Genomic DNA, 24,850 nt, shown 5'->3' on the forward strand with positions numbered 1-24,850 from the left:
TAGGTAAAATCTGATGTTTGCCTGCCTTATATTTTTTCTTAACTTGTTCCATTGTTTTATGAGTGACGTGAAGCTTGCAAATAGTTTCACTAATGGTTTTTTTCACTAGGAAATACACAGAATATTAGCGGAATATATTGGGTAACAATGGAATGGAGAAAAGTAGTTTTATGTCCTTACCTCCTGTCATGTGGACAGTGTCTCCAAATAAGGCTACACATCAAAAGCTGGATTGAAGATTCTTATACGCTAATAAGAGCTGTTTTATAGTAAAATAACTAAAGGCAGTAACAAGTATGGTGCATCTACGTTCCAGTCTTTGGTGTTTAACCTTATTCAGAGATGATGTTGGTTTGAAGTACAAGTGAGGTGATGAAACCGTTTGAATAGGAGCACCGCTGCCTCTAAATTTAAGAGGCAACAAGGGATTTAAATCTCAAATGCACTGGACTTTGCTTACCTACTATCATGGGCATTTCACTATAGGGATTCATCTAGCTGTCAAATACAATACATGATCCTAGATCAGCACACAAGGCTAGCTAGTGTTTAATATCCTACCGTCTTTAATTAGGATATGTGAGTGTGTTACAAATGTATTTTTATGGTCTTGTTGCTTGAGCTAGTTAAGTTTTTAAAAGGTCCCAATATTGACAATGCACTAAACTTTTGTATCAGATATGCTGTAGTCATTATGTGTGTGAATTTAGGTCTGCTCAGAAAGCTTTTGCAATGAGTTGGGAGAGTGAAGTATAAATAGGAACTATATCTAAAGCTGATTGACCCTAAACTCATTATTTTCGTAGCCGAGGATGTTCCAAACTTGTTCTCATTAGTGATGCTCCTCGGTGCAAATACAATTGGCAGTCTTTTTGGCGGCATAACTTCATCTTCTACTACTGTTAAGTTGTGAGAGCGTTCTGTTTGACCCTTGTCGCTCACACTAATGTTTTTGCTATATTGGTATTAAAACCAGCGATTTTCTCCAGCCCCCCGATGTGTGCTTGTGTTGTAGTTTTATTATGCACAGATGGTCAGATGCTTAAATTGTAGTCCTGTATGCAGTAATTCTATTTTACATGATATGCAGTTGAAAAGTGTGCTTTTACTCTAGTTTAAATCGTAAAACATTTTCTTTCCCCAAAGTCCCGCAATAGAGAATGAGATGATTAATTGCAAAAACAGCCAATTACCTTAATAATGTAATCTAAAAACTTTCTTTATTAGTTCATTCTTGGGGGTTGTATATACATAAATATCAATGTTTAAATGGAACACATCTGACTATCCTAAAGTTTTAATTGCGTTCTTCCAGTACGGTTAAATAGTAGGTTTATAACTGCATAATATGTGATTTGGAAATGGGCTTTATCCTGAAACTCCATTACTCAGAACATTTTGAGCACAAGATATGGCAAAGGTAATTACTGCTGTACAGTAATCTACTTCTAAAAAGTCATAATTGAGCATTTGTTCTTGTAGTCACTCTGACGAGCACAGCTAAAAATTCAATGAAGAGAAGGGTTCCAAATATTCGTTAAACCAAATATTCCAAATCCCAAGCATTCATGATAATAGATCCCATGTTTAGTTTAGAATCCAACTTGTATGATATTTTCGCAAAACTAATTTATATGTGTATTTCTAAAAGGGTATTTTAGACCAACTGTATATATTTACTGTGTGTATGTATATATGTGTATATATTTATATTGTGGCAAAGAGGCTTATTTGTCACACCTCTCCTATAGAGGAACTGTAAAAACCCAGGCTGCAGACAGGGTTAAATCCCCTCTGGGGGGTACTTCTAACACTTACTTGCACACACACACGTATGTACGTACATACGTGTACCACATGGGTGTAGTAATTGGTTTGTTGTGTTGTGACTGGTTTGTAGTGCTATTGAGGATAAAAACACTGTTTGAATTTGTGCACCGATAGTTAGTGGCCGGCTAGTAGTGGGGAAAATACTGTTTAGCCAGACATAGGGTTGCAGGAGAAATTGTGATGAAATTGTTGTTTATGCTATCCTGACACTTCCCAAATAGCAGGATGGATTCAGCAGTGCAGTGTTTGCTGTGAAAAAATAAAATAATAAATATATATATATATATATATATATATATATATATATATATATATATATATATATATATATATATATATATATATATATATATATATTCTCAGGCATTCAAACAACTTCTGCCACTCCCAATGTTCGGTCAGAGGAAAAAATCCTTGTCTCCAATGAAAACGCCCTTCATTTTCCACACTCTTCTGTTACTGTGCTTAAATCACCTTTGTATTCAACTATCTGACATATGTAAAGAAACCCAGTTTTCACAAGCTATTTTCAGTGCTGCACAATAACAGTAATCTGTGGTCAAGAGATGGTTTAAGTAAGTGAACAAGCCAGTATTTTACTACTTATGCGACTTCTGTAACGATTTTACTAACGACTGAAAGTCCCAATCATCATGTAGATTCATGTGTACACCATTTACCTTCAGATCTGAGATCTTCATCTCTCATAACAATCTGCTGAATAGATTGCAACTCTGTACACACTCTACAGATACCTGCCTATCCTGCTGGTTGGATTTGCATACACACTTCCACATTTTCCCAAAAACATTCCACCATTGATTGTGATTTTTAGGATGTTTTATAAAGCAAATTCAACTAATGCAAATTGTTTTGGTAAGTTAAAACATGATCGTGGGAGCATACATACTCTTACAATATCTGACCAAATGGGCACTTATTGTTTGATCTGCACGATTACCTTTAACTCAATACTTTTACCATAATTACCAAAATTTATATTCATAATGATGAAACAGAATAAGTAGCACTAGATTCCTCTAAGTGTTTCACCTTATTTGTGACCAAAGGAAGCATTTGGTGGTGTGACTGGATCACTTATAAATAACTTATGGTATAAATTTATGTAAAGGAAATAGTGCAGGGCAATTATTTAATTGCAAATGTACTTATTTTTGATATTGTGTGTATGTTGGTAAAGGAGATATTTTTATTTCTGAAACCAGGGGAAGAAATTCATTTGTTTTAACTTTGCTAGAGGAAATGCATTATTTCTGAGGTATATATCTGATACAATAAGCCTTTGTTGAGGAAGTCTTTTGTTTATCTTGGTGTAGGGAAATGACTTGTTTGGGGTTTTGTGACTTTCTTTGGGAATGTGTATTCTGCAGCTGTCTGAAGAAAGGATCCATGTTAATCTTATGTTAATTTGACATTTGATGTGTGAGGTTCCAGCACCTGCAGGCACAGGAAGGTTTAATTAGGACTTGCTACTAGATTTCCTGCGTCTAAAGCAAGATGCAGGAAATCACAGGGAGTTTTAGAGTATCACAGATAAATGCAAATATTGTTAGCTTTGCATTGCATGTAAATCCATGTTTGGGTAAACAAATTGCATCCGGATTCTAAAAATAGCTCAGACCTCAGGGGGCTGGCTTACCCTGTGAGGCTGTGTTCAAATCTGTATAAAAAGCACAGTCTTGTATTGAAAATTGTTCTTCTTGCTTCATCTGACCTGTACCTTCAACCAGCAAATAAACATCACTTGCTTCAAAGACCTGCTTGGAAATTTCTCTATCCCTGTGACCTACAGATTAGACCCAAAATCTAATCCATTCCCAGCTGTTTCTGAGGTTTGGACCCACAAACGTGCTGCCCGCTATTCAGCATCTCTGGCCAGTGTGATAGGCCAGGGGAGATCCATCCACAGCAACCCTGATCCATATGGAGAGGTCAGGAATACCAGTCCAGGTACACCAGTAACGGGGTACACTCGCAGTGTCAGTTACCCAGAAGAAACCCGGTACTGGATGCCAGTAAGGAGTCCAGTGGTGGCAGCATTTGTAAGCCCTTCCTACTGTGGTTAGTAAGCACAACTGGTTCCTAGCAGTAGCAGACAGGGTGGAATAGGTGGTCCAGTTGGTTCTATGACCAGACCAAATTGCAAATGACATGGGTGTCCTGTTTTCTTTTAGAAAATGAAAGGAGCCCAAAATGTGTCCGACAGAAGTTCATACACAGCTGTGCAATTTACAGGCTTTAAGTATCCTGTTTAATTAGGTGAATGCCCAATGACATGACTTAGAAATATACTGCATATTTTTTAAAACTTTTTTTGTGAAAAATTGGCACAAATAAACAATGTACTTGTTTTGAACAGGTAATTTTAAATTCTGTGCGTCTTTTAAAGCACTAACAGATCTCATGGTAGCATTGGGCCTTTTCTTCTCCTGGTGTGCATTCCCTGCTCAGCTCATGTTGAAATAGACGATTAAACACACAATTACATGCTCTACTGTCCATGTAGTCAGTCGAAAGGCAAGTTCCCATTTCCTGTGGTATCAAAATATTACCCCTGAAGCTGAAGGCCTGAAAAATGGGAGTGCGGTAGATTTATTATTATGTGGGCTACATGAGAGGTCCTTTTTTAACCAGCCCTACCTTTTTAAAGAACTGTCTAATTTTTGATAATTCAGTGTGATCATTGGGTTCAACATTAGTCCAAGTCACATAGGGTTACAAAGAGTACATTGTGTAAGTGTATAAACAACAAATACTTAATACTGTGAAAGATTCTTAATCCAAAATTTTTAGTAAAGTAGTGATTAATGTAACTGTATTTCATTCTTCTTTTGACTCAAGTTACTGCTTGACGGTTCTTCCAGAGCTACATTTCTGAAATAAAGTAAAATACATTGTTGTTTTAAGTGTTGAAGACCACATGGGCTTTTGATTTCAAATACAATAAGAAATTTCAGAGAAGCCACTGAAAGGTGTGCAAGGTGGGAAATAAACAATGCAGAGGTTGTCTGATTCACTCATCAATTCACACCCCTTGCAGCGTTTAATTTCTTTTCTTTTTTAAATTGCTCACGCTTAGACAGACCATGTGTTAGGAAATCTATTTGCAATTTTGTGCTTCGCTGCTGGGTATTAAAGTATCACACATTGAAAACAATTTAGCACTAATGGCAAGGAGTTTAAAGCGTTCTGTTATGGCTTTTCACTGGAGATCGAAGGGTCTTGCAGCAGTTATTTGTCCATGAGAGTGTACCAAAAATGTATACAATATTTTGATAGTGATGCAAAACGGCTTAATGTCCGATGCTTATATCTATATCTATTATTTTGTGCTAAATTATCATAGTTTATTTGTAAGGCACAACAGTCACGTCGGAGAGTCTGCGTTACAAATAATATGAAATAGTCACACATAAAAACAGAACGAGTATGGATGAGGTTGGTGAAGGAGTTGCAGACATAAGATTAAGGTTAGAGGGGCCCTGCTTGATGCTGTGAAAACAAGAGCTGGTGGAATTCTGAGTGGACATGAAGCTAGAGCTGTTAGAATATGCAGATGGCGTAGTATTAGGTGGTGGTAGGGATGTCTTGTGGGCTTGGGTGGTCCATAAGTAGGGAGAAAATCAGTCTCTGCTTTTTCTAATGTAAGCTCTCATGGGCAGGGTCATGTTTACTGTGTCCTTTATATATCCTGTCTTGTCGTTTGCTGCCTTCTGTGAGTCCCCACGGCTTTTACTCGCTCATCTGTAACTGCCTCATGCATTTGTGATTTTGCTTACTATATTAGTTGTGTTCTTTCCGTATCTGTGTCTTTGTCGTGTTTAGGATTTAAATTTAGGATACATTGTAGAGAGGAAAGACTGGTAAGGACAGATTGTAGGAAGTTGCAGTAGTAAAGACTAGAGTTAATGAGTGAAACATTGAGAGAATATGCCACATTCTAAAGAGAAAGCAACAAGTCGGTGCAAGACACTGAATATGTGGAGTAAAGCCGAGGGTAGAGTCAAGGATGACACAAATGCAGTGGGCATGGTGAACGGAAGAGTGTGAAGTCTACCATGAGGGATACTAGAGAAAAGCTAGCGGACGCTAAGAGATGTGACGCTGATGAGCTCTGGTTTTGAGTTTTGGGTAGCATTCGGACATCCATGTGGAGATGGTATAAAGGCAGTTGGACACAAGGAATAAAAGAGAAGGAACGTTTTAAGGAGTGGAGAGAGATTTGTGTGTACTCTCCACATGCTTGATAGTAGAGGCCGAAGGAGCAAATTGGCTCACAGAGCGAAGGGGCATAAAAGAGATTAGAGCATTGAGGAACCCCAAAAAATAGTGAGTTGAGGAGTGAATGTGTCCGTAGCTGAAACACAGAAGAAGTGTTCAGAAAGGTAGGAGGTGAAATGGGAGAGAACAGTGCTGCAAATGCCAGGGCAGTGCAAGGTGCTGAAGAAGAGTGTTTCATTGTATTGAAAGTTGCAGAGAGGTCAAGAAGGTTCAGTTGATGACCCAAAGTGATGCTTTGACTTAGTTGTGAGTATCTCATTGATCAATTTAGTGAGGGCAGTATCTCAATGTAGATGGTGGAAGTCTAATTGCAGAGGGACGAGAACACCAATATAACTAAACTGAGCTACATAAGTCTGACTACACATTTGTAGCAAACACAGACTAACCAGCTATGCAGTCAACACTAGGCTTGCAGCCTACACAGACTGAATATGTGAGGATAATTTTGACATGTGATCAGTGTCTGGGATTCAACTCCCCTATAACCCAACACTACAAAAGCCACAAATAAAAATTCTTAAACCGTGCAAAAAATCAGCATACAATAGATTTAATAGAAATAGCCCGTCTTATTGCAGTTTTAGCAAATGGAATGACAATAGTCTACAGTTCAACACTTGTATTAAAGTATTGGTTATTATTTTTTTTTAACCTTTTGATTACCAGTGGACAAATGATAGATGATTGACATGTACAGTATATCTATTAGTGTTATCTGGTTTTTCATATTTATCTTCTTACAAACCTTTCATTACCGGTTGAAGCACTATTTTGATATTTCAGAAAGATTCAGATTGTAGCTGAATTACTTATTCATTTAATGTATGCTGGCCATAGATGGATAATGAATCTGGACATGACACTAGTCCAGACTTTGATGTATTTTTTTAAAAAAGTTATGAGCCAGGACGAAGGAAAAAAATGTATATAGCCAGCAATTTTATAATAAATTCTTTTCATAATACAAACAATTTGAGCGATGCATTGTCAGATTTACATCACACTTAAAGAAAAGACATAACCACCATCAGGTCCCAAACACCAAATTTGACCAGCCTGTGAACTCTATTCTATGTGCATTGGTTGAGAACTGGAACTCCTATTTAGCATTTAAAGCACCTAGGTACAAAGCTGTATAAATCATTTACTGCTGACAATGCTCCGGTCTGTCTTAAAAACAACAACCAAAAAAATAAGCTTGTGTCAGTAGGAAGGAAGATGGTGCGGCAGACTTCACTGTACTTTTCCCTTTCTTTGGCATTCGTAGAGGCATGGTGGGGCCCCCTGAATCACATGAATGCCAGAACACGGGTAATTTTACACCTGGTTTTGCTTGGAATATTCCACCTAAAACTGTATTTTTAGTTTTGGGTTGAATTATTTAATAATGTAACTAGGTGTTAAGTATGTCTAGTGTGGTCCTCCAGAGCTATTAAGTAATAGCCCCCAGTACATTTTGAATACAGTAGTTTTTTTTTTTTAGAATTCATTTCTTGGTTCTATGAAATCTTTGGCCAAATTACCAGAAAATTGTCATAACATTGAACATATGTATAATCTACACAATTTTTTTTAAAAACAAATGAGCTGATCACGAAGGTGTTATCTTTTGAGAGCAATAAAAATTCAAGATTGTTTTTTTTTTTTTTTTTTTTTTTGTTATTTAGTTAAGTATGCTACATCAAGATACTGCCTTTACCCCCCATTGCAAACTGGACAATCTTATTACTGTAGGAAACACATTTGGGTTGTATATGCTGTTAAATAAAAGGTTACTGGAATACTGCAAAAGGGAAAACAATTTTGCTGATGTTTCTATGACTGTGCCATACTGCTTCTCACAAGGATCTATCACTCCTTATTAGATTTACAAAATACATTGCGAGGCTAAAACAGATTTTGCAGTTGATTTTGTTATTCACAGCAAATAGTTGTTTGCATGCACAGTTTTTTTTATTGAATATATTCGACCAAATAATCAACATTTTGTATATGGATTTAGATAATTGTCATACATGTGCTTGCTGTGTATGTAATTCATCAGTTGGCCACATTATCAATCAGTCAATGAGTAAATTTACATTCTGGAATTCACTTGCATGTTTTAATTCAAGGTTCCTTCTTTAGTCTGTTGAGGCATAGGTGGAAAATGTCTTTTAATTACCATCTAACATGAGAAAAAAAATCTATTCACAAATCTATGTACTACCAAAGACAAAGCAGTAGGGATGTGGGATGAATATAGAAAACCACGGAGAAGGGGAACATTATAGCAGGTTAGCTTGTATTTCACATTGTATATAATTACACAGGAGCCCACAAGTTGAAGATCTTTATCTAGAACAGACATGCACAGCCCGCGGGCCGGGTTACACAAGGACATTATTGTGACCTGCTAAAAGAATATTATGTGGCTTCGGTCTACATGAGAACACTTATTGGCATGCATTTTAATATGCAGCTGGACTTTGAGATATCTAAAGAGAGAGAGAGAGATCTCTAGGACAATGTAAATGGATATCTTAGCTGGTTATGTTTTACAGAGACAAATGACACAATTTTGTTTTTGCTCATTGAGATATTACATTCTACTCATTATAAAGAGGTTTTATCTGGTAAAATGATTATATTAAAATAACTTACTAGGAGTCCATAAGTCAGCTCAATTTTAATATACTAGGACTGTACAGCATGAAGAAGGATTTGTTCTTACAGTTTACAGCATTTATTTTGTGTACATTGTGTTCTCCTTGTATGCTCTGTTTTCTCCATTGTCCAACTCTACAGAGCACTGTGGCACCCTACAAAGCAACAATGGACAGAAGGCTAGGGTTCTAAATTCCGGCAGTGGAAATGTCAAAAGCTAACCTGTCGACATGAAATATTAGGCAGGCTGTACCCTTTGTGGGGCCAGCTTGAAAATGTTGATTAGTGCGATTGTCGACATTCACAATGCCGACCATAAAAGGCCGATGTTGGCGGATCCGGCGGAATTGTGACCACATCCGGGACAGAATTCTGTCTGATTTATGGATGTATGGAGTGGTGCTTTTCATTTCACTAATAGAGCATGTTTGTGATAGGACGTGGCAAGTTGTGGCCCAAATTTGTAACACAAATGTTGCATTGTTATGTTTTTTGTTTTTTTTCTACAGGTCCAAGGTGGGCTTCTTGGAATTTAGGAGTTTTTATTTGCATCAGATGTGCTGGAATTCATAGAAACCTTGGTGTTCACATATCAAGAGTAAAGTCTGTCAACCTGGATCAATGGACCCCAGAACAGATTCAGGTAACAATTGCCATGTTTTGGTTTTGTTTTAGATTTTTTTTTTCTTTGTTTTTTTCTGTCTCTCTTGGGTTGGAGGAGGAGTTATCTAATTTTCAGTCAAATTCTGATAGCATTCTATTAGGATACACTATTGTGCAGTTTTGGTTATGTGTTGATTGAGTTTTTTGTTTCCTTTTTTTCCGGGGGTTGTTTTTTTGTTTATTTTAAATAATTTTTCTTGTCAGAGTGATCTAAAAAGTTTATAGAAATATAGTTTTCACTTGATTAGAAAAACGTAAGTGGAAGTCGCATAGATTGTCCCGTGACTTCCTCACCAGGTCTATTATATGTCATACAAAGCAAAGTGGAAGCATGAACTGATATGTTCATAGTTCATGTCGAGAATCTATGCACTTTATAATATTTGTTGAGTTGGCTTTTCCTATTGCTCATTACACCATTTCAGCCTTTTTTGCCTACCAGTTGGAGTAACAACTTGCAGCAGTTCAGGCTTGATATGAAGCATGTACCTACATACAGACATATCTCTGTCAACTTAAGGTAAAGACTAAGGTCCTGTGAGTCAGCCTGAGAAGAAACCTAGAAGGTACTGATTTTTTGAGACTACACTAAATGGCAGTGTACAAATAAAGCTGCACAGTATTTGTGTGCTACATCGCAACACCGTTTGTTCAGGTGCTGATTTGTATAATTCAAGTGAATTTGCTCCTATCTGTCAATGAAGCCCTTTATGTCTTCAGTATGTGCTATCTGCATTTTATTGCAGATCCTTTGATAGGCCGATCCATACCATCCAACATTTTGATACTAAATTTACTAAATCACGTTGTGTCCAGGTCTCTTTCAATTGGGGGTGTAGTGTCACATTAGGGGGTTTAGCCAAACCCCTTGGGATATTTTATTGTTTCTGAAGCGATAGGCCGCCCCACCACCACCACTCTCCTCCCCTGGAGACGGCTTCCTATTGCTGCCAGCACTTATTCACATTCACCAATTCTATTAGATTGGAAGTTCTCTCATGAGCAGGGCCCTCCCTATAATATAGGTAACACAGAATATGAGTATATGGGGAATTCTATTGGATATAGGACCAGGAAAATAAAATCTCCAAAAAGGACTACACTTCTCTTGGGGTATACCATTATAAGAGGAATACATTTGGGAAAAGCTACTGTAGTAGAGAAACAAGTTAAGGTGCTTACCTGGAGCCACAGCTCCAAGGGATAAAGAGCGCACGTTAAGAATTGTGAAAGCAGGAAGAAAAGATGGGGAGGTGGATGTCATTGTCCACCTAGGGACAAACAACCTGACTAATGCTGAAGTCATGGCAGTAAAAGATACATTTAGAAAGTTAGGGACTGCTCTAAAGCAGGTGGCAACCACTGTAACATTTTTAACAGTATTGCCAGTGCATAGAGGTGAAGACAGCACTAAGCCTAGAGAGAGATAAACATAGAAGATAGGAACAGAAGATGCACAAACAAATCTCTTAGAGCTATCTGTGCTAATGCTAGAAGCTTAGGAAATACAATTCAAGAACTAATCGCTTTAATGACAAGGGATGATCTGGATATTGTGGCTACTAGTCATGGTGCAATGAAAATCATGACTGGGACATTGTTCTTCCTAAATAAATATATTTCGGTATAGCTGAGTGGGAAGAATCGGAGGATGGGTAGCAATGTATGTGAAAATATGCATTACTTTAATACAATGTTTTGAAGAAAAAACCAGGGCCTTTGGCTGACCATAGAATCGTGGGACAATGCTATTCTTCATACTAGTGTGATCTATAGACCACCAGATCTGGAAGACAAACTGGGCAGGCACTTATTGCAGGGAATCTGTAAAATGCCATTAAAAGGAGAGGTAATAATCATGGGAGACTTTAATTTCCCTGATGTGAACTTTTGAAAGTTCCACTAGAAGAAGGGACATTCTGCATTCCTTGCAGGGAGCATCCCTCAAAACAAATGGTGAGGGATACTACTTGCAAAGATGCAATATTAGACTTGATTCTTTCGACAAATGGTGACAGAATATCTGATGTAAATGTGGGAGAACCTAGGATCCAGTGATCATCAAGCAGTATGGTGTAGTATAAAGACAGAGACTGACTCATACCACACAAAAACAAAGGTGTTAGATTTTTGGAAGGCTGACTTTGCAGATATGGGGAAAGGTTTAAGGGCCTCTTTGGCAGAGTGGACGAACTTTAAAGGAGTGCAGGAGAGGTGGGAAAAATTAAAAAGTGTAATACTTAAAGCAACAGACTTTCTTTATCAATAGGGTTAAGAAAAGTACAAGGGGAAAGGAAGCCAGAGTGGTTTGCAAAAGAAGTAGCAAGTATTGTGACAGCAAAAAAGATGTCCTTTAGGAAATATAAGCAGACTCAGAATAATTAAGACAAAGAGGTGTATCTTGCTAGACAGAAGGAGGCGAAGAAGGTAATCGGATGTGCAAAAGCACAAGCTGAAGAGAAAATGGGCCTGGCCTAGTCAGCAGGTAAAGGGGGCAATCCTTTTTTTTTTTTTTTTTTTTTAGTATATAAGTGAAAGGAGGAATAATAAGACTAAAATCAGAGTGAGAGTCTTGTTGAGGGAGGCAAGGTAATAGCAGATCATCTTAATAACTTTTGCTCAGTGTTTACTACAGAAATAGAGGGGAAGGGGCCACACTTAAGCTTCAAGTATACTCCTAAAAATAAGGTAGATACAAGTACATTTACAGAGGAAAGGGTCCTAACAGAGCTCTCAAAACTGAAAGTGGATAAATCTATCCCACTGCACAAAAGTGGAAGCAAGGAAGAAGCAATAAACTACCAACCAGTGAGCCTTACATTAGTAGTAGGGAAATTGCTGGAAACACTCTTAAAAGAAAGTTGTAGAAGATCTCAAATCCAGTAACTTACAGGATCCCAAACAGCATGGATTTACTATGGGGAGATCACGTCAAACAAATCTTATTGACTTATTTGACTGGGTGGCTAAAGTAATAGATCAAGGAGGGCGGGGGCGTAGATGTAGCTTATCTAGATTTTAGTAAGACACTTGACACTGTCCCACATCAGACTGTTACATAAACTTGTAAGCTTGGGATTGGATTCAAGGATGGTTGAATGGATAAGATCTTGATTGCAGGATAGAAAACAGAGTTGTGGTAAATTGAGTGCATTAACAAAAGGGAAAGGTTACCAGTGGAGTGCCCCAAGTATCTGTTCTTGGACCAGTGCTTTTTAATATCTTGTGACATTGCACACAGTATTGAAGGGAAAGTATGCCTTTTTGCAGATGACACAAAAATATGCAACAGGGTAGACACACCAGGAGGGGTAAAACAACTGATTGATGATCTAGGTAGACTAGAGGAATGGTCAAGAGAGTGGCAGCTACAGTTTAATGCCAAAAAATGCAAAATCATGCACTTGGGTCTCAAAAACCCAAAGACTAAATATGTTATTAATGGCACTATAATGAAAACTACTGAGGAGGAAAGGGATCTAGGAGTCACTGATTCAGGTGACTTAAAGGCTCTTAAGCAATGTAACAAAGCAATGAGAAAGGCAAGTCAGATGCTTGGTTACATAGGAAGAGGAATCTGTAGCAGAAAGAAGTAGTAATGCCACTGTGTAGGTCATTGGTACGGCCTCATCTAGAACACTGTGTTGGTTTCTGGAGGCCATATCTCCAGAAGGATAGAAATACATTAGAGACTGTTCAAGAAGGACAACTAAAATGGTGCATGGCCTACAGCACAAAACTTACCCAGATAGACTAGAAGATCTTAATATGTATAGTTTGGAACAGAGAAGGGAAAAGGGGGAACATGATAGAAACTTTCAAATATATCAAGGGTTTGAAAATGTTTAGCTCCTGTCCCTTTCTTCAAAGGAAGAGAAGTACTAGAACACGAGGACATGCACTGAAACTGGAGGAAATTTGAGGAAAAACTACTTCACAGAAAGGGTAGTGAATAAGTGGAATAGCCTCCCATCAGAGGTGGTAGCGACTAATACAGTAGAGCAGTTTAAACATGCTTGGAATAAACATAAACATATCCTTCTAAAGAATAAAGGATCAAATAGGGTTTGAGGTTACCATAGGTTAATAAAACAGTGGGCAGACTAGATGGGCCAAGCGGTTGTTATCTGCCGTCAAATTCTATGTTTCTATATATGTTTCTACCTACCCTTTGTTTTTGCTTTCTGTATTTTGTATTTTTTTTTTTTAACATGAATGCTGTTTTCCCCACTGTCCAGTGTTGCAGAATACTGTGGTGCCTTACAAATCAACAACCATAATAATACCTCTTCTTAGTCACTTGCTGCTCGGATGTTGGGTATGTGACTGTAATGCTAATGCTCCTCTTTTACACATTGAAAGTTCTTCTACGCTCTGTAAACAAATCTTATCAATGTTTCATGCCCTCTGCAGAAGCCTTAATAATGTAACTAGTACATTATTGTCTTGTGCATGTATGCCAATGATGGGTAGCCCAATATATTTGTAAAAAGAAGCACATTACCCTTAATTACATGAAAGAAGAAAAAAAAGAGCCTCAAAATGACCTTGGCATGCTGCTATTACTTGTCTCTATATGCTCTTTAATTGCTCCAGAATTCCATTGCATTCCCTGAGACTGACACTTCCCACAAAATGTACCCATGTGCGCCTCACACCTTCCTCACACCTTCCTCACACCTTCCTCACACCTTCCTCACACCTTCCTCACACCTTCCTCACACCTTCCTCACACCTTCCTCACACCTTCCTCACACCTTCCTCACACCTTCCTCACACCTTCCTCACACCTTCCTCACACCTTCCTCACACCTTCCTCACCACTGGAGCCTGTGGAAGGAGGGAGAGCACATATTGGAGAGCACAGTGCACTCCCCTCCTCTGGCATGCCGTGTGACCTCTCTATGCTCTGTAGTTGAGATCACGTGATGTGGAAGTCGCCTGCTTCCGGTCAGTCTTATTCTCTGCTTTGTTATAAAGCAGAGGTTAAGTCTGATCAGGAAGCAGCTGGCTGTGGGCTGCAGGTGAAAACTCGCCGGGCCGCAGTGCTTTAGAGGAAAAGATTTTCATTTTTGATAAGTAGTGAAAGGAGAGGAAAGCAAAGGGCAGTAAGTTCTTGCTTAATACTTTACCTTCAATTTCCTAATGCTTTTCATTGTTTTCACACTGCCAGAGGTCCAAGCTTTTTTTCCATTACTCTGTGTGGATTGAGACCCTCTGTTACACCATAAATCTTAACAAACACTTTGCCTGTAGCTTCTCTTTCTTTCAGCCAGCTATTTCCCAAAAGTTTTATGTTTGTGCCTTTTTGTGCTTTGCTCCATCGAACGTGAGGCACATATTTATATGTTAGGTGCCATTAGCAGAACAAGTCTAATCTCCTGGCACAGCAGCTGTGAAATTAAATAACATTGCCTGGGAGGAGAGCATAGCATCAATGCACTCTGCAAGCCCATGAGTTGGGGTCCTCTGTTTACCCCAGAGGAAAAGTTCCGAATTATATTTAAGCATTTAACTAGTTGGAGGATTTCATGATCTGCACATTTCTTACATGTGTATTCCCCTTTTCCATAACAAAGACTATAAATATTTCTGTTAAAAAAATCTTATTAGATTGCCTTTATATGCATTGATTTTTGTTTGTTCATAATAAGGGCTAAAGGATTAATTTATAATAAGGATTGCATCTTTTAAGTAATGGTTTAGGTTCCAGCAAGTTTCTTAATCATCTATTAACCTTCTTTTTCATTATAATTTAGAAGTACTGTTTCATGTGTCACATTTTAATTAATTAGATCTGATCATAGTGTTTCAGCTTAGAATGGCATTTTGGTGCCACTCTTGTGGATTTCTCTTCAAAGCTGATAGATTCCACTGGGATATGATGAGCTCTATGCTGTAATTATTACCAGAGTGTACATGATATTTTCCTTTATTCCCAGCAGACCAGGCTTGGTTCTCTGCTCAAGTACAGGGTTGCTCTTGAAGTGATGGAATGGATAGGGTTTTAAATTCCCAAATGAAATTACATTATATGGGTTTATCATCACTCTGTAGGAGTCTAAAATCCTCATGTCATGTTGCAACGTTTCAACACTATTTTTATTCTTGCTACATTTTTCCCCTGAACAGTCACCTCGCAGCTTTTTGATTTTTGTTGGATAGCACCTTAAATTTGGTTAATGCAGACTTGTGTGGGGTAATAGCTCGAATTAGGAGAGATTAGGTGATTTGAACAGGCAATTTTGCTTGAATTGGGCTGAAATAAAAAGTCAGAAAATAGTAACCGATTTACACAGAAAGCTCCCACAAAAGGTATTTCTGTGGCCACGGATTATAGCACAATGCTGAACAATTGTAGTCATTTAATAATCTTCTGCTGTGTGTGGTGGAAGTGCCAACAAATAGTAAATCTCCAGTGTACTTTATGAGATGGTACACAAAGTAGAACAGAAAGGCAGCATACGCCAGATTTTAGCCATTAGGCTTCTTGTCAGACATATTAGTCCCCTAAGGTAGGACCTGCTACAGGCACACGTATATAAATGATGTATATTTTTACCTTTTTAATGTGCTTCTAAAGTTCGGTCTACCATTTTTCGCACATTTTTTTTTGTAATGTCTGACTAATGTTTGTACACCAGCAGACTATGTGCTATAATCTTAAACTGCTAGATTTATATTGTAATGCATTTTGAACAGAAAGTAGTCTCAATGCAACTACATAACTATCAATAGGTGAAGCTTTTTGGTGATTGGCACCATGAATGGAGGGATCTTTATAGATTTAAACATAACCTCCATACTGGCTATGAAAGGTAGCCTGGTTAGCGCACAAAGCATATTAAATGCCAGGGCTGCCGTGCAGGTATGGCTTATGCGTTTATAAAGGAAATAACACGGCAACATCTAACAAATGAAGGACTGCTATGGTTACCTATAATTAGTATGGCAGGAAGAGGAGACCTAGGTCACCAACGCTCCTGGCAAACCACACCCAAACAAGTCGGCTCCATTTGCTAATGTTTCAAGAGCACTGGTGTAACAATTTACCAAGATTTTAGTCCTGAAATACTGCACATAGAAAGAATGGCAGTCTGACAAAACAGGAAATTGATTTACTTCAAAATAAGGTAGGTTCTTACAAATAAAGGATTCCCTACATATGTGTTCTGCCTTTCAGGTTTAGTCATGTATCCTTCGATCTTCTTGGAGGGGAACTGGCATGGCTTTTTCTTTCAACCACCAGACATATCCAAATTAATTTCTCACTTTGCACCCTTTATATAGCTAGCTGATCTGAAATAATGGATTCCCATACTAACTTTGGACAATAGGTGGCAGTAGTATTGTATTGAAGTATAAAATGTGACCTGTATGTGCTTATTTAATGATATAATTGGTAGATTTATATGCCACTTATGTATAACGGAACAAATGACAGCACATAGCCCATATCAGTCTATTTCTAAGTTGATTTGTATCATCTTTAATCTGATATATCTAGTATCCCTGCCTGGAAATGTAAAAGCATATCACTCCTGTCTTGGCAATACACCTAGGAGCACGCCTAAAGTAATAGTACTTTATCTCCTGCATGCAGTGACCTTAAACATTGTATTGATCTACGAAGACGAGTGTATGTGTGCTTTAAAACTCATTATATGCAAAGCGTGGTAAATACATTAGTCTTGCATTACAGATATAAGCTTATATCACTCCTGCGGTACAAAAGACAAGATAAGCAAAGGGTAACAGCATGCAGAAGTGCATACTCCAGGATTGTTATATCTGTGCATTAGTTCAAAGCTTAAGTAAGAACAAGCAAGTGACTGGCTGCTCACACCTGCATTCTGCAGTTTCTTTAAAAGCAGTCCAGCAGCTCCACCACGGTAGAGGATATCGGCGTTGGGTTGCAGTGCATAAATTTCACATTTAGCATTGTGCCTTTGCAAGTGCAGTGGTGCAAATAGCAGAAGCAGTGGTGACAGGGAATATGGTCATAATAATCTACTTTCGCTTATGATCTTGACAAACTGAGGAGTGCACTTGTGACATCTGCTTATAGAAGTCTACGGACATGAATACTTGATTCCAGCAGTGAAGTGTTCTGGTGAGCACAGTGGCCTAGTGGTTAGCACATCTGCCTCACAGCACTGGGGTCATGAGTTCGATTCCCGACCATGGCCTTATCTGTGTGGAGTTTGTATGTTCTGCCTGTGTTTGCGTGGGTTTCCTCCGGGTGCTCCGGTTTCCTCCCACACTCCAAAAACATACTGGTAGGTTAATTGGCTGCAATCAAAAATTGACCCTAGTCTCTGTCTGTCTCCCTCTCTGTCTGTCTTTGTGTGAGTGTGTGTATATATTAGGGAATTAGGGAATTTAGACTGTAAGCTCCAATGGGGCAGGGACTGATGTGAATGAGTTCTCTGTACAGCGCTGCGGAATTAGTGGCGCTATATAAATAAATGATGATGATGATGATGATGATTCTTTAATGGGGGGATGCGCATTTCCTAGTATGGTTTGGGTGCTGTTATTACTTTAGGAGACAATGCTGATGACTACATAATTGTCCTGAGTAATCCTCTTCACACCATGTTGCAGCATGTCTTTCTTTACAGGCAGGGTGTCTTCCAGGATGATAATGCCCCTATCCACAGAGCATGTGTGATCACTGAGTGGTTCGGTGAGCATGACAATGTTATCCATATATTATGGTCTTCTCAGTCAACCAATCCAGTATTTATGGAATATTTCTGAACATTTTCCACCAACCAGGTGTCAGTTGAGCAATTGTGCTACATCCCTCCTGGACAATTCCAGTCATTAGTAGATTCCATGATGCAGCACATAGAACCCATATTAGCTGCATGTGGTGGAAATTGATGGTTTGCATTCAACCATTGTCATTAAGTGCTACTTCACTCCGAGAAAGATCGATCATCATTTGGCTGCATTGACATCCCAATATTAAATCCATCCCAACCGAGAACTAGTAAATGAATGTCAAGGCCCACAAAATAGGAGGGTCTACTTTTGCCTCACCAAATGACATTTTGCATTTTGACATCCTGGATGTATAGCCTGGTCCTGCGCAATATTGTCTTTGGTGCACCATTGTCTTAGAATCTTCTTTTAAAATAAGTAAAAAAAAAAAATCTGCCTTTTACTTTTCCAGATGTGCTTTAGTTTACTGTGTACTGACTGCAAGCAAAGTGCGCTAAGCAGTAACAAAGCCAGTGCCAGGGAACAAACACACTTTCACGTTCTTATATTAAGCAGATGTGTGAAAGAAGAGCACTAGTAAGCAATTGTTCCCTGGGATGATTCTTTTTTTTTGCTCCTGCTTTATAGGTGTACCCATCAAGTATTCCTATTGCAGCTTTGTGAAAGTACTTTTCAGAATATAAGAATATAGTTTCTGTATTATTTAAACTTGTTTTGTTTCTTATTCAATAAGTCATGTTTGTTCATTTAAGTTGATCAGTTGGGATTTGTTTCTGTTTTTCGAGGCTTTCCTCCCACAATCGCCCGACGCCCTCCTGAGTAGCAAAAAGGTAGTTAAAACTCTTGTTTAACTCAGGACTGGACAAACACCAATAGCCAAGTAGCTAAAGCACCTATATATTTAATGGTGTTGACATCTATTTGTTTCCTTAGCAGTTGTATAAGCAGCGACACTATACTGTAGGTGATTGTTTTTATATTAGCACCACTGTTACGTATATGTTGATATGTATATCTCACACACACATTTGTATGTGTTTTTTTTGTTTTGTTTTTTTATATGTAATACTTATAATAATATAATTAGTCTATCCTGTGGGTTGTATATTAATTTTTTTATTTACTTTTTAACATTGCAGAATGCATAACTTTTTGACAAGCAATTATGGTACAAGATGGAAGTGAGTGTATCTGCATTGCTATCTGTCTAATAATATTTGCTAAGGCCTGTTTGTTATGTTTTTTTTGTTTTCGTTTTTTTGTCTTGCACAACATAAATATCTAGAAATGCACATTAATACATAAGGGAAATTTAGTTTGATATCTAACCCACTAGTTCCATAATTCAGTTAACATAACACTGGAGCTTAAATTGTGTTTAATGCATGTGGGTTTATTTTATTTTTTTTGATTTTTTTTTTTTACTGTCTATCCATTTCCTGCTAATTAAACAGAGTAGACTTTTCTCATGAGTATCCCTTCTGGAGCATGATAGATTATCCACCTGATAACTCTTGGCACACTTGATGGATCCATCCATCAACATGTTTGTGAAAGCATAACACTAATAATGATCTCTTTATGTCTAAATAATGATGTAGATTTTTTTTTCTCTTACGATTTAACTTTTGGTGTAATATTATAAATGTATATGACAAGCCAGATATAAATGCATAATTTCAGTTTCAGGAAAATGTTAGTCAGAAAAAAAAGCACATTATCCATTGTTATTTTTAATATTGACACTTATATTCAATTGTGCAATCCAGCAGATTATTTTTTTTTATTATCTATTGTTCTCATTATTATCCTCTTATCTTTTATTTATAAAGCACTGACATATTATGCAGAGTTGTACATTGAGGGAATAAAGATACAAATTGAGCTATGACCAAGGGGGTTAGTGAATGTGGAGGAGCTTTGTTATAGGGAAAGTGGTTCTCCTTACAAAAACCCTTTTGGGGTTGGCATCTCCTCTAAATAAATATACAGGATTTAATATTTAACCCATAGTAGAGCAGCCACGTTTCCTGTCCACTAAATTTATTCTCTAGTCTACCAATAGCTATATTTTTCTTCTGTGCATACTTCCTGTATTGAAAAACTAGAAGTATCATTGTAAGACAGTAATGGGACAGATCAGGGGGTCACATGGGAATTACAACAGACAATAGTTCAGTTTGCTCACAAGCAAATACAGTAAGTGATTTTCAGTATTTTGGGAAAAAATAAATGTATTTAATTACATTGCATATGTAAATATTTATAAATTCTATTACCATAGACAATCTCTGGTACGTGTGGGTTAAAGGTGTCTGAAATTTATCCTCTATACCAGAATACTCATTAATTACTGATTAAAATTGATATGCTGCTGTCTCACTGTACTTCTAGGAATTCCTCTTTGTAGGACATTGTGGTTTTTCAGAGCATGAAGTGTTGGGCTATTTACCTCATTAGGCCCTATTCTCAAACTGTATGCAGTCAAAGTCTTACTCTGCAGGAAATTAATCCTGTGTGCAGCATTTCATGTAGACTCTGCTGACAGCACCTAATTCCTCTCTTAGAGGCTTGTGGAAAACCACTCACTTTGTCACTATATATCTTACATATAAAAATCATTTGGTCTGTTTTTGTCTTGTTTTGTATTCGGACGCCCTTGCACCGATTGGTTTCATCTCAATGTGAGGTGGTCCAGTTGGATCCTGGTCAGGTTTTAGGGGGTTTGACGTCCTGGTGGGACCTCCCATTGCTGTATGCTGGGCAGCACTTTGACCTGAGGTACCTGTTCTGGGCCTTCCACTGGATGGATTTAAATGACATTTAATCTAAAAACAAAAAATGACACTGGGCAGCCACCTCATGGGTGTGTTGGAAGAGCGGCTAAGCTGCTCATTATTTTTAAATGGTTGACTCACACAGAAATCTTCACGTTATTAAATTTATCATTGAGTTGGATGTATGTGTGTTTTTGTGTAAAAAAAAAAAAAAAAAGTGTGTATAAAATATATATATATGTGTATAAAATATATATATATATATATATATATATATATGTATATATATATAAGATTTATTTTAGATTTATTTTAGATTTATTTTCAGTATGTATGTGTATACACACACATTTAAAACCTTCCCTATCAGAATCCAGTGCTTGCCCTGACTATCCTTTCTTTTTATGCTACAAAGCTGTGCAGTACTGGTTTTTAATGTTTTCTTTCTCTCATTCTACTGATTTCTACAATTACCGGAAGGTCCTCTTTCATTATTTTCAATGCTTAGAGTTTAATTCTGTATGCCGTAGATGTTACAATAGTCTGTATTTTTCTGTAGGCCTGTCAGTAAAACACAGCTATAAGGCTAAACCATCTTTCAAGTTAGTTTCTATTTAGCAGAACACTAAGATCAGAAGACTCCATTAAACAGTCTTCTTCAATTTGGCACATTTTCCATCTTCTAACATTTTTTTAAAAATGTTATTCTGTTGATGAAAACTGCTTAATTTGTGGATGCCAGTATGTGCACTTGTAAACAGGGTAATCTTGTGACATGAGCTTGCAGAGTAGCTGACACTTTAGAGCATGGCGCCCTCTTTTGCATTGTAATTGATCTCTCATTACCATGGAAAATATAGTAGAGATGTCATTTGTGTTGCAAAGAAGAAAATGGCAGACCAGTTTGCTGTGTGTTACTAGGAGAGGTCATTATCCTTTGCACCATTCGCTTTTTCATTATCACTTAAACTAACAAAAGAGGATTTAATAGTACATGGTTGTTACAAAAAATGTTAAACTGAGTCCAATATTTAATGTTTGCGAACTATATTTCACACGGTCAGTCTTTAAAAAAATATTTGCTTGTATATATGTCTGTCTATGTATGTGTACATATTATAACATGGTGTACACAAAATTCGCACCATCTATACTAACAAGTAAGTTTATATCTGCAATACTCTAATCAGTTAAGATTCAGGAAAAAATTATTTCATATATGAAGTCATATGAAAAATGGCCATCCCTAAATATACACAGATCTTGCTAACTTTACCGTTTATGAAGCGTCTGCGTATTCCATTGTGCTATACAGTAGGACCATAAAGTGGACAATAATTAAAACAAAAAAATGGGAATGTGTAGAGAGAATCACTTGCTAATCATAATCATTGTTTATATGGCACTACAAAACTGTTGCAGTGCCTTGTAGCACAAAATACACAAGGGAAAGAAAAACAGAGCAAACCCATACGATGTTCAGAGAATGTGCAGACATGAAACATGGTATAGAGGGCCCTGCTTGTGAGAGCTTATCTATGCCAAACTACCGCAAAGCCTATTTTGTTTTAATGTGTTCACTCAATCTATTTTTACAGTCTATATTAGTTAAGAACGAAATCCTATTTTTGGTTCTGTTACTCTGCTTGCTTTATAAAGGCACTTTATCTATCTGGTTTAGGCAGAACTTTGATCTGAAATGACTGACCCATTTGCAGCTGTATAGTGCTCGGTGCAGACTATTTTCTTCTTTTCCAAGTGCCTCTACCTTCCATTATCCTCTATGTCAATCAAAGGACTTGGGTCAGCTCTTGTCTACTAGGAGTTGACTTTTTACACTCTGTTATTTTGAGATCTATAGTTTTATAGAGCCCAACAGTGGCAGAGGTTGGTTGTTAGTGTTCAACCTGCTGGTAGTCCAGTATGCTACAACTATTACATATCATAAATGTAACCCAATCAGGCTAAGTACACTGAGGCATTGAAAAACAATTTGAGTTGTGTTCATTAATGCGTTATTATGAACTTGGCGCTTTAATACATGTTCCAATAGATAACTTATATTTTACAGGGCATTAAAGATTGTGTTAATGTTTATTTCTGCAGCTTGTCAGAAAGCTTGTTGTACAGGTGCATTCACCTTAATTTAACTTTTGTAGCACCAGCAATGGTTAATATTCACTTTAACTTTCTTGATGCATGTTACATACTTGATTTCAACTTCATTGTATATAAACTCTTATGGTGATCCCTTTATTTTTTAATTTACATATTCATAACCTTTTTTATTTATTTTTTAGTGTATGCAAGATATGGGAAACACAAGAGCAAGAGTGCTTTATGAAGCTAATCTTCCTGAAAGCTTTAGAAGACCACAGACGGACCAGTATCCTTGTAACATGAGATCTTGTACATGAAATGTATTGTAATTAAACTGAAATGTACTGTATTTATCTCTCATAGAACTGTCTCTGCCCATTGCATTCGGCCCTTCCTCTCCCAAGATGCCACTAAAGCCTTTGTCCACTCTCTTATTATCTCCCGCTTGGACTGTAACCTCCTCCTTACTGGCCTCCCCCGCTCTCATCTCGCTCCCCTTCGCTCTGTACTCAATGCAGCCGCTCGGCTCATTTTCCTTTCTCGCCGCTCCTCTTCTGTCTCCCCCCTCTACCAATCCCTCCACTGGCTCCCCATCCCCTACAGAATCGTGTTCAAGCTCCTCACTCTTACTTTCAAGGCCCTCTCCAACTCCACTGCTCCCTACATCTCCAACCTTATCTCCATTCACGCTCCATCCCGCCCTCTTCGTTCGGCTAACGACCGCCACCTCTCTTCCTCCCTGGTTACCTCCTCCCATGCTCGCATCCAAGACTTCTCCCGCGCTGCCCCCCTCCACTGGAACCAGCTCCCCCGCTCCATCAGAACTTCCCCCAACTTGTCCAGCTTCAAACGGGCCTTGAAAACCCACCTCTTCCTTAAAGCCCTTCAGTCCCCCACCCATTGACCTCCTCCCAGTCTCCCCCTACCCCCCTCCCTCTCCTCCTGTCCCCCTCCCACTTCCCTACTTTTCATTCTCCTCTCGCCCCCCTCTCCGTGTCTGCCTCCGTTCTCCCCATTCCCTCCTCCTACCAGTGTGTTTCTGTCCGTCCTACCCTCCCCTTAGATTGTACGCTCCTCCGAGCAGGGCCTCCTCTCCTTCTGTTCTCCACCACCTTAACTCTGCTCTCCAGCTCATTGTCTCCTCCGTGAGGTCCTCCGGCCCCTGTCTCTACCCCGCTGGGGGCTCTCGCCTCTAATCTAGCTGTTCATTGAGCTTCTGAGTTACTGTGATTTCTGTTAACTGTACTGTGCTGTCTCACCCTGTATCGTGTTTCTGTCTGTCCCTGTACGGCGCTACGGATACCTAGTGGCGCCCTATAAATAAAAAATAATAATAATAATTGCATTCACTCATTCTGATCCAGGTATTGTACAGCATTATAAAGACAATTCTTGCAAAAGCTACCTTATAACTCATAAGCAGGGTATGGGAATATAAGATTCACCCACATAAAACTTAAAAAAGCAATGTTTTTTTTAAAGTTCGTACGTTTATACATTATAACCCCTCTATAGAGTACCCCATGGCCCCTAAATTTACCTTGTCAACCACATTTGCATCTCATTCAAATAATTTAGTTTGTCAAACGAAAAATCTCATTTTTGTATGTAGCTGCATAGCCCGATCCCACATTTATTTTTTAATAAATGCTCCTACCATAAGAAAATGCAAAAATGTCTTTATGCAGATGCTGTCATCTTGCCCTTTAGATCCATATGCTTCTCCATATTCCTAAAAATAGACACAAAGACCATAAACACTGCAGGAGTTAAGTTTTTCACATTCTTTAATGACTTTA

The 24,850-nt window shown here is 38.0% G+C and overlaps 1 protein-coding gene across 2 annotated transcripts in view; it reads left to right on the forward strand.

Moving 5' to 3' along the window:
- SMAP1 (small ArfGAP 1) overlaps positions 1–24,850 on the forward strand; it is a 217,649-nt gene that overhangs the window by 52,852 nt on the left and 139,947 nt on the right. For both annotated transcript variants that reach the window (XM_075202595.1, XM_075202596.1), the window contains exons 2-3: positions 9,291–9,424; positions 23,252–23,337. In XM_075202595.1, coding sequence (XP_075058696.1) covers positions 9,291–9,424; positions 23,252–23,337 — 220 coding nt within the window. The remainder of the gene's footprint in view (positions 1–9,290; positions 9,425–23,251; positions 23,338–24,850) is intronic.

This window comes from Mixophyes fleayi, chromosome 3 (assembly GCF_038048845.1).
Source record: "Mixophyes fleayi isolate aMixFle1 chromosome 3, aMixFle1.hap1, whole genome shotgun sequence".
In the NCBI taxonomy this organism is placed as follows: Eukaryota; Metazoa; Chordata; class Amphibia; order Anura; family Limnodynastidae; genus Mixophyes; species Mixophyes fleayi.